Source organism: Populus nigra, chromosome 13, assembly GCF_951802175.1.
Source record: "Populus nigra chromosome 13, ddPopNigr1.1, whole genome shotgun sequence".
NCBI lineage: Eukaryota > Viridiplantae > Streptophyta > Magnoliopsida > Malpighiales > Salicaceae > Populus > Populus nigra.
The window spans coordinates 9,184,587-9,196,068 of record NC_084864.1 but is presented as its reverse complement, the minus strand read 5'-3'; the positions used below and the strand labels follow the sequence as shown (position 1 = coordinate 9,196,068).

At 34.0% G+C, this 11,482-nt stretch overlaps 1 protein-coding gene across 1 annotated transcript; it reads left to right on the top strand.

Annotated features, from left to right (window-relative positions):
• Nucleotides 1-905: 905 nt before the first annotated feature.
• Nucleotides 906-10,006, top strand: LOC133671250 (V-type proton ATPase subunit d2). Its single transcript, XM_062091956.1, has 10 exons — nucleotides 906-1,281; nucleotides 1,401-1,521; nucleotides 1,907-2,014; nucleotides 2,097-2,199; nucleotides 7,878-7,958; nucleotides 8,065-8,150; nucleotides 8,282-8,341; nucleotides 8,433-8,481; nucleotides 9,105-9,239; nucleotides 9,616-10,006. The coding sequence occupies exons 1-10, from the start codon at nucleotides 1,101-1,103 to the stop codon at nucleotides 9,745-9,747; spliced, it is 1,056 nt and encodes a 351-aa protein (XP_061947940.1). The 5' UTR covers nucleotides 906-1,100; the 3' UTR covers nucleotides 9,748-10,006.
• Nucleotides 10,007-11,482: the final 1,476 nt, after the last annotated feature.

Below are 11,482 nucleotides of genomic sequence, written 5' to 3'. Positions count from 1 at the left end.
AGGTTGACTCGAGTTTTTTTGTTATTTTATTTTTTTAATTGGTTTTTTTAATTTCATCCTTCAACATTAAGTTGAATGAGGATTGAGTTTCATGATTTATTTTGATTTACTTTTTATGGGTTATTATGGTTTCATGATTTAAGTCGTAGATTTGGTAAGTTAACTTGAGTTGACCCATGTTGATCCAATATGTTGTTTTTTTAATATTAAAAAAGAAAAAGAGATGTTGTCTTGAGTGTTTTTGAGCAAATTATATTTTTATTGGTTGTATAAGTTGTTTTTGAGCTTGCTAAATAATTAAATCACATTAATCCACACAGTTTAAAATATTTTTCTGCTAAGAAAACATGTTAACAATATTTAAATAATGTTTTTATTTTAAAAAAACTTTATTCAACTTGTGACATAGCACAAGGCAATGATCTGGTGCTCACACTATAAAGAATGGTGAAAACATGTTTTTATCTTGTCAAATCTTATGGAACTAGGATCATGTGTGACATCAAGTTTTTTGAAATTATTATCAATATCTTTCCATTGTTTATTAATAAAAATACTTTATTAATCAAATTTACGAGTATAGGTACTAAAATATAAATAAAAAATAAGTGTAAACAATGAAATAGAACAGCTTATTAAATACAAAACATTTCATATATACTTATTCACATTAGCATATTTGTAATGGAAAGTAACAAATATCATTGATGATTAAATTATATGAATATAGATAAAACAAATCATCATTATCTCCCGTTGAAATACGGGCTCAAAGCCCAATTGTGAATTAAGAGCCCCAACGTTTTCAGTCCATAAATCCAAAAGTGTATTATTGGGCTAGCCCAATAATAATAATAATAATAAACAAGAGAAACAGATGAAATTATCATTTAAAATAAATAAATAAACACAAAACCAGGCAGCACTGTCCTTCCTGTCATTACCAAAAAAAGGAAGGAAAAAAGAGACATTTTGATCTTTCAAGATTTGATTACAAGGAGAGCCTGCCCTCTGGTTCTTCTTCACCTTGTTCTTCGTGGTCCTGAAGTAACCACAAATATCTGGAATAATAATAAAAGAGGATCTATCTGGGTCTGAAAATGTACGGATTCGAGGCCATGACATTCAACATCCATGGAGGGTACTTGGAAGCCATCGTGAGGGGACACAGATCAGGGCTTTTAACAGCATCTGATTACAACAATCTCTGCCAGTGTGAAACCCTTGATGATATCAAGATGCATCTCTCTGCTACCGAGTACGGTCCCTATCTTCAAAACGGTCAGTGCAGTCTTCTTGTTTTTATTGTGATCTATCTACTTCAATTTTGTAATTAGTTGAAGAGATCTGATGATTTTCTTTTATCTTATGATTTTTATAATTCTAATTTTGTGTTGCAGAACCTTCTCCGTTGCATACCATTACTATTGTGGAGAAATGCACTCTGAAATTAGTTGATGAGTACAAGCACATGCTAACCCAAGCCACAGAGCCCTTATCCACCTTCTTGGAGTATTGCACGTATGTCAACACCTTTTTTTCCATTTACTTGTTTGGTTTCCTTGTCTCTTAAGGTCTTTGGGTATGTGTTTTTCCTCTATAGATAGATCCACCATGTGCTTTGAAATATGATATGAGGTTACTGTTGCATATTGCGTTTCAATATAGAGTTTCGTGCAAGTATATAGATATTTCGTTAAGGTTAGTCTTGGATCGATCAGCATAATGTCTACTTTTTGCTACTTTCGTCGGCAGTACCCAACTTGCCTTCTAGGAAACAGGTGGGCACTGCATTAGGGCAATTCGTTGTGCATATTGTTAATTTAGGAGGTTGGTTTCGTATTTTTTAATTGTTCTAGAAATAGGCAGAGAAGGCTAACCCTTGTCCTTCTTCTGTTTTGACCAGATATGGTCACATGATAGACAATGTTGTCTTGATTGTAACCGGAACCTTGCATGAGAGAGATGTTCAGGAGCTATTGGAGAAGTGCCATCCTTTGGGCATGTTTGACAGGTTTTGTTATCCTACGTTGTGCTGCCTTTTAGACTTGATAGTTTATGGAACCTTTCGTGATTTCTATTTGTGTTGCCCCCAGTATTGCCACCCTGGCTGTTGCTCAGAATATGCGAGAGCTTTACAGATTGGTGCTTGTTGACACACCCCTGGCACCATATTTCTCAGAGTGCATCACATCAGATGTATGTTACAGCATCACTTGCATTTCTCGCTTCTAATTTTCTTTTGATTCTCGCAGTGGTGAAATCTTTCATACATTGTTGTGTAGCATAAAATAGGCTTTTATGGCAACTTGAAATGATCGACAACTTGTTCATTCCTGTTTGTGAGTCACATATTATGCTACCATGTTGTTTTGTTGATGGGTGTGATGACTTAGTGTGGGGAGAGAAATCAACTCAAAACAACAAAGAACAGAAAATTGTTGGCTAAAACTATAAGAAAATTGAAGTTGGAACTAAATAGGCTTATGGTTTGCAGCAAACCTCTCAAACGTATAATGATTGATTATATAATATAAAACATGTCTGAATAATAACCTAGCAACGACATATATTCTAGTTCTAGGCCTAAATCCTAATCCTTGAAGGAAAAAAAATCCTTATTGAAAGTTATATAGCTAATATAGAATCCAACTAGCATTAGTATTCCTAAACTAAATTAAAAAAGTAAAATAACTAAGTAACTAACAAAGGAAATTTTTTTAACAATCAAGAAACCCCTGCGTCAATCCCCTCGGATTGGAAAACTTGACTCAGGCAAGAAAACCTTCATGGATTCATCATGTAACTCAGGTTCAGCCTTCTTCAACCCTTCTTCAGCCATCCAAGTGCTCTCACTAGCTGGTTTGCTGAACCACTTTACCAAAAATTGCTTGTACTGTCTACCTCATCCTGACTTGACCTCTTTGACATCCAAAATCTTTTTGATAACATCTTGTTGCACCTTTGGTAGTTGAAACATTTGCTCTGCAACTTCAGCTGCTTCTCCATCAAATCCCTCAAATGGAAATAGATCACATATGTTAAAGATTGGACTGATCTGTAAATCAGGAGGCAGCTCTATAACCTAGGCATTGGAACTAATTTTCTTTAATATTATACATGGCCCAAAATCTTTTCAATAACATCTTGTTGCACTTTTTGTAGTTGAACCGTTTGATCTGCAACCTCAGTTGCTTCTCCATCAAATCCCTCAAATGGAAATAGATAACAAACGTTAAAGATCAGACTGATCTGTAATTCAGACCGTAGCTCTATAAAATAGGCACTGAAATTAATGTTCTTTAATATTTTACATGGCCCAAAATCTTTTCTATAACATCTTGTTGCACCTTTGGTAGTTGAACCATTTTCTCTACAACTTCAGCTGCTTCTCCATCAAATACCTCATTAGACTGAGCTGTAATTCAGACAGCAGCTCTATAAAATAGGCATTGGAACTAATTTTCATTAATATTTTACCTGGCCCAAAATCTTTTCGATAACATCTTGTTGCACGTATGGTGGTTGAACCATTTTCTTTGCAACTTCAGCTGCTTCTCCATCAAATCCCTCAAATGGAACTAGATCACAAACATTAAATTTTGTACTGACCTGTTATTCAGATGGCAGCACTATAAAATAGGCATTGGAACTATTTTTCTTTAATATTTTACATGTCCCAAACTTACCTGACTTGAGTTTATGATATTTTCCCTTAGAAAGCCTTTCTATCTTTAAATGTACAAGTACCAAATCTCCCTCTTCAAACTCTTTGATCTTGTGATGTTCATTTGCAGCAGTGCCATAGGATTGATTTCTAGCCTTTAAAGCTTTCCCTACTTCTTCATGAACCCTTCTAATTTGATTGGAAAAAGCCTCACTGTCATTACTAACTCTAGCTTATGGAGGTAATGACACCAAATCAAGAACGTGTTGTGGCTTGAGTCCACATGCTGCTTTGAATGGTGTCTTCTTTATTGATCTATTAATTGAATTGATATAAGCAAATTCAGCTTGAGGAATAACCAAATCCCAACTCTTCACGTGATTTCCAACTAGACATCTCAGAAAGTTTCCCAACCTTTGATTAATAGATTCAGTTTGGCCATCTATTTGAGGAAGATAAGTGTTGGAATATTTCAATTCAGTCCCCATTTTCCTCCTTAAATTCCTCCAAAAGTGCCCCATAAACTTAAAATCCCTATCTGAAACAATCGAAGAAGGTACACCATGTAATCTCATGACTTCTCTAAAGAATAAATCAGCAATATATGTAGCATCAGAGGTTCTGAAACATGGAATAAAGTGTGCCAGCTTTGAAAATCATTCACCATAACAAAATAGAATCATATCCCTTTGCTGTCTTTGAAACTCCTGAGAGAAGATTCATGCTCAAATGAATCCATGGAGCTTTTGGTATTGGCAAAGGAGTATACAAACCAGTGTTTTATTTAGTACCTTTGCTGAATTGACACCCAGAACAACTTTTTACCAACCTATCCACATCTCTATACACTTGTGGTCAATAATAACAATATATCACCATTGCCAAAGTCTTGTCTCTGCCAAAAGAACTACCTAATCCATTACCATGAAGCTCCAACATTATTTGTTCGCGCAATGATCCCTTTGGAGTACATTATTGATTGCCTTTGAATATATAACCTTCATGCAACCTATATGGTAACTGATCCAAACTTGCTGGCCCTTTTAATTTCTTCAAAATCAGTTTGAGATAGGGGTCTGTTTCATACTTAGTTTTGAGTTCGTCGAACCCCGCAACTTGCATACTTATTACAGCTAATAGAGAAGACTGCCTACTTAACCCATCAGCTACTTTGTTAGATTCACCAGTCTTGTATTTCAAAGTAAAACTGTACTGATCAAGAAAAGAACTCCATTTAACATGACTGTCATTCAACTTCTTTGAATTTAATTATTTTAATGCTTGATGATCATAATAAACTACAAACTCAAGATGCCAAAATAGTGTTCCCAATGGTCATATGGCTCTCACCAATGCATAGAACTCCAAGTCATAAGTAGAATTTTGACATTTATCATTGTTTGGTTTCACGTGTAAGTAGAATATCTTTTGATTTGACGTAGTTTGTGAATGGAAATCAGCTCAAAACAGCTAAGAACAGAAACTTTAGGGCTAAAACTAGAAGAAAATTGAAGTTGGAACCAGAAAAATAGGTTTATGGTTTGTAGAAAACCTCTCAAATGTATAAAGATTGATTATAATATAAAAATGTCTGAATAATAACCTATCAACCTTGTTTACTCTAGTTCTAGGACTAAATCCTAATCCTCATAGGAAAAAGAATCCTTATTGAAAGTTATATAGCTAATATAGAATCTAACTAGCATTATGATTCCTAAACTTAATTAAAAAAAAAATGTAAAATCACTAAGGACAAATATTTATTCTTCCAAAAGCTCCTGCGCCAGTTCCCTTGGGTTAAAAAAAAAACCCTTGAGTTGAAAACATTCTTTCCTTGATCTCTTGTTGATGTCCAACCAAGACCTGCCATCCTTTTTTCTTTCGAAACTTCAACTGTATGACAACATTTAATAACAGCCTTAGCTCCCTTAGGTTAAATCTAGCAATATGAACTTTTACTCGTGATTTCACCTCTCGTCCATTCATCTTCAAAACAGTAGACTGTATGGCATGGATTTGCATCATCAACATGTCTTCCCAACTTAGAATCTTTGTAATATCCTATCCTTGAGATGTTATCATTCAGGAAGTAAAAAGAATCATTATAAGTTCCCAATGAATCTCTTTTGTGGGTCTATAACTATGATATTCTCTTTATACTCAACTTTTAGATTTTTATTGGCATCATCATCATTGTGTTCATTGTTTTCATCTTCTTGCTTATCATCAGAAGAAACATCATAAATTGGTTCTAAGACGCTACTCCTTCTCCAATCTTCATCTTCTTCATGGTCTGTGGTTATCACTTTTTGAATCTCCAAAGATTCGTTTGGTGGATAAATATCTACTTCTTCATTTTCTTCAACATACTCATCATAAATAGGTGGTAGGACATCATCTTCTTGTTCTTCTAGCTCAGCTAAATTCACCCTTAACTCTGACAATCATAAGAATTATGCCCCCTTTCTCCACAAGTGAAACATCAAATTTGGGAGCTGCTGCTAGCTGTAGGAAAAGTAGATCCAGAACTGTTTGGAGCCCCAAACCTCATCAAATGTTTCCTCTTTTCACTCCTATCAAGGTTGTCAAAGTCCCCCCCTCCTCCCCCCCACTAGGATGGTTGGTAATAGATGCCTCTTGACTGTTTCCAAGAGCTGTTTGGTCATCCTTAACACTCTGAACAGCTCTAGCACTGCTTTGCGCAATCCATGGGCTTCCAAACACTGGCCTCCTTACACCATATCATCCATCAATGCATACTGCCATGCATCTTCAAGACTAAATAATCGAACTGCTCCCATTTCATCCCTAATAGATTGATTCAAGCCGGCTAGATAGCACGATGTCGCTCATTACCTCATTCAGCCCTATGTGAATTGAAAGGTTGTTGAATTCAGTCATATACTCCTTTGCAGACATACTTCTTTGTTTTAATAAATGAAATTTCTCATACAACTCCTTTGTTTAATTAGGTGGTAAAAATTGCTTGTGCAATTTTGCTTTCATATGTTCCCAAGTGCTGATTTTAGCCTTACCTTGCTGTGCATGCTGCTCTTCAACTCTCTTCCACTGTTGAAGTGCAGTGCCCTTCAATTTAAGCTTAACGAACAACACTTTCCTAGCTTCAGCCATAGTTTTCCATTCAAAATAATTATTCAAGCTAGCTTCCCAATCTAAATAACCCTCTACATGCATCTTTTCATAAAAATCAGCAACTTCTATCTTAATTCCTCCATTCAGATCAAGGGCATGGGCTAAACACTCTTCAAATCTACCTCTTACTCCAGCATCATGAAAAGGGTCTTTGTCCACCTCATCAACATGTTCACCTTCAAGATCACCTTCTGACATGTCCAAGGGGTTGTGGTTGCCTTGCAAATTCTCCATTTGGGCTCCCATGACAATTCTTCAATTTCTTGTCTCAGTGCAGCCATATCTACTTGGTGATCTTGATTTCCTCATCCACAACATCTAGCACATCCAGCCATGGTTTAGGATCAAAACCTAAAAAAATCTAGGATCTTTTATGCTCTGATACAAACTTGAATTAGCACGGGAAGAGAAATCCACTCAAAACAGCAAAGGACAGAATCTTTGGCTAAAACTAGAAGAAAATTGAAGTTGGAACTAGAAAAATAGGTTTAGGGTCTGTAGAGAACCTCTAAAACGTATAATGATTGATAATAACATAATAAATGTCTGAAAAATAAGCTAGACAACCCTATTTATACTAGTTCTAGGCATTAATCCTAATCCTTACAGGAAAAGGGATCATTATTTAAGGTTATAGGGCTAATATAGACTCTAACGATCATTAGGATTCCAATTAACGATCATTAGGATTCCAATTAAATAAGAAAAGTAAAATAACTAAGGAAAAATATTTAGTAATCCAAAAACTCCTGCGTCATGTGATGCTGTTGAATTAAAATGATTGACCAATAAACATTGACAAACAAGATGATTTTGGCCTATTAAAGACCATATGTTTTTAACTGATTAACATCGTAACGAATTTATTCACACCTAGTTGTTAACTTGTATGTATGCTCACATGTACACATGTGCCTCCTAATTGGTCCTTGACAGCAAAGGTGGCAGTAGGATCTTTGTTGTGAGGTGATATGAATATTTGATTGTTTCTATTAACATCTTTGTGTTTTTATATCTTCTGGATTTTCTGCCTGTATTAATGTTTTGGCATTTCTAGGACTTGGATGACATGAATATTGAAATTATGAGGAATACCCTTTACAAGGCATATCTTGAGGATTTTTACAGGTTTTGTCAGGTTAGCTTACCCACAAGAAGGATAATGAAATCTCTTTCTGGTATATATGAAGTTCTGCCTTTTGCTCTTTTCTTATAAACTTAAACTTAATGTGATCTTTGACTAGAAACTTGGAGGTGCCACAGCTGAGATCATGTCTGACCTCCTCTCCTTTGAGGCTGACAGAAGGGCTGTCAATATCACCATAAATAGGTTTGTTAGTGTTCCCAGTTTAAACTTGACAGAGAGAGATGTTTTTTTTTTTTTGGGGGGGGGGGGGGGAATTAACTGTTCAATTTACCTTCCATCCATTCTGATGTCATTGATTTGTTTGCTATGTTCAGCATTGGCACTGAGCTGACCCGGGAGGATCGTAGGAAACTGTACTCGAATTTTGGCTTGCTGTAAGCTATTTTCTGATTCTTGATGGGCTTTCTATAGTTTCTGCTGTTCTGTAATGCGCCACTCTGATGAGCTTGTGCTTTCATTGAACAGTTACCCCTATGGACATGAGGAACTTGCTGTCTGTGAGGATTTGGATCAGGTCTGTTATGGATTTATGAATGATTAAATCCTTTTCTTTTTCCGGTCAGATCTTCCAATCTGTGTTCCTGCAGCCTTGTGCTTTTCTCTTTCCTTCTGTTTTTCAATAAGCTGTTTTTCAATAAGCTGTTGTTAAATGGGGTCTTATATAGAACTGAATGATTTTGTGGATTGAAATTACCTGCCTGGTTGTTTTTGGAATGGTTGGCTTATGGTAATGATTTTTATTTCGGAAGATACATGTAAATAAACATGTTTATAGGAAATCCTACCATTCATTTTTGTTTCAGTTCAATTTTCATCAAGGCCATGTTGAGATCTATTTGATGTCTCTGTGTTACTCGGCCAAATAGTTGCTCTTATTGGTCTTTGAATCTTTCAAGAAGAAACTTTTAACATTAATTTGTTTTCAAAACGTTGTAAGGTCATATAGTGAATTTTTTTTCAACTGTCTTTTTGATCATTTGATGTGATGAGTGGGTAAAATGAAATTATGAAGGATTTCTCTATAAATAGTTGCTTGACACAAGTGTTTTATCTTTGACTTGTTTTTGCTTTATTTCCTAGAATGATGTATATAACATATATCGTGATTCTGGGTCTTCTGGTTGTTTGCCATTGCAGGTTCGTGGTGTCATGGAAAAATATCCTCCTTATCAGTCAATCTTTGCCAAGTTGTCATATGGTGAGAGTCAGCTGCTTGACAAAGCATTTTATGAAGAAGAAGTGAAGAGGTTGTGCTTAGCTTTTGAGCAACAGGTTTGTACTGGTGGCTGAGTAGGGCATATATACTGATTCCATATTCTAAGATGACCCCCTCTTTTGGCCCCATCTATCTTGTCTGTTCAAAGTAGATTCATAAATTGCAAGGAAGAGCATGGCTTATTTTTTATGGCTCCTTTTGTTTTTTGTAGTTTTCAATTTGAGCGTTTTTACATTCTGGAAACAGTATTTTGTTCATGAATAACCCCAATTTTACAACAATTCTCATCTATTGATTTTTATACTTAAAAAGAACCTAACTGAAGTAGCCCTAGCATGCAGTGGCATTCATAGAGTCCCCTTCTCTAGTTCATTTAATTCCTGCTATCCTCTTATGCCTCATGAATTGCTTTATGTCTTCTTTGGTCTGCAGTTCCATTATGCTGTCTTCTTTGCATACATAAGATTGAGGGAGCAGGAGATCAGGAATCTGATGTGGATATCTGAATGTGTGGCTCAGAATCAGAAGTCTAGAGTTCATGACAGTGTTGTCTTCATATTTTAGTTGCTTTACAGGCCATTAGAAATGAAGCATGTGGCCTTTTTGCATAATCCACTGTAAATTGCCTTTCCATGACGCTGTTGATGATCTTAAGCTGCAGAGCATGCCTAGTTATATTGTTTGGAGACGTGGGTTAAAATAAGTGGCGAAATATGTTTTATTTGTATTCCCAAAATGAAAAATACTTTATTTGTTATTTGGAGGCACAAATAATGTATCAGTATTCAAAAATATTATGGTTGTGGAGAAATGACTTTGTTTAGCATGGTGCAAGACGACGGATGATGATGCTATGATTGAATTTCTGATGTTTGGAGTTTATATTATCTTTTTAGTGGGAGGAGGAATTATACCAGTAATTCAAACTTGCATGAGTGAATGAGGGTTTTGAGTATCTGTGAATAAATGAGGATCTACTGCACTAAAATGGGTACCCGGCATTGGATTTCTTCACATGGACAAGAAATATAGATATTTATGAACTATTTATCGAGTATCTAATAGACATTTCTTATTTATTCATTAATAAAAAAATAATATATATATATATATATTAAATAATAAAATAATAAATATTATTTATGTAATTGTTTTCCATATTAAGGTGAAATTAAGGTGGTATGAATGTATATATCTTATTATATTAAGGAAAAAAATTTAAATATTCTATAAATATATTTATATAATACGAGTATATTCAATCCAACTTGTGCGTTACATTTGATTCACCTGCTTCATAGCCTAACCTTAATTTTCAAATGAGATTACCTGCAGTAGCGACTGCCAGGTCACAAAGGAAAATGCCCGGAAAATTACCCTCTCTACTAAAATAACTCCTTCACTGTTTATGCTAATAAAAAAAATTTATTAAATTTTTTTAATTTTATTCTTCAATATTTTATAAATTTTAAATTATATTTCATAATTTATTTTGATTTATTTTTTATGATATTATTGTTATTTCAAACAAAAGCTCTCGTATCTAGTTCATACTCAATTTTTTATGTGTCTATTTTAATTAAATTCTTTGTAGCATTTTATTTTTTAATTTTATCTTTTAATATTTAATTGATTTTAAATTTTTTTATAATTTATTTTGATTTATTTTATATGAGGTTATGAGTTAAGCTGCGAAACCTGAGTAAATCCAATATGTCATTGTTTCAATATTAAAAAAAAATGTCATCTTGAATTTTTTTCAAAGTCAAACCATGTTTTTTACTTGTTGTCCAGGTTATTTTTAGATAAGTCAAGTCGACTAAGTCATTTCAGGGCAACTCCTATGCAGGTTAATTTTAAACCCAAACTATGCAAGGAATTTGGTCCGGAGGTTTCAAGGTTGACCCACTTGGTCAAGTCTTTTTTTTTTCTTTTTTTAAACTCTATCTTTCATTTTTTTTATTGATTTTTTTTTACTTTTTTTTTATTTCAATTGCATTCTTCAATTTTTGGTTGATTTAAAATTTGTTTTCATAATTATTTTCAGTTTGTTTTTTAATAGGTTATCATAGTCTCAAACAAATATTTTATTATTTGATTGGAGCTTAATTTTGTGAGTGTTTGTCTTTTTTATCATATCATTAGTTTAAATTGAAGGTTTAAGGTTGTTAAAATCAGTGGAATGTATGATCTAAATTATGAGTTTATTAAGTTGAATTATAAAATCTAAATCGATTCAATATGTTTGTCTCAATATTTAAATAAAAGGATGCTCATCTTTAATTTATTTTTTTAATCC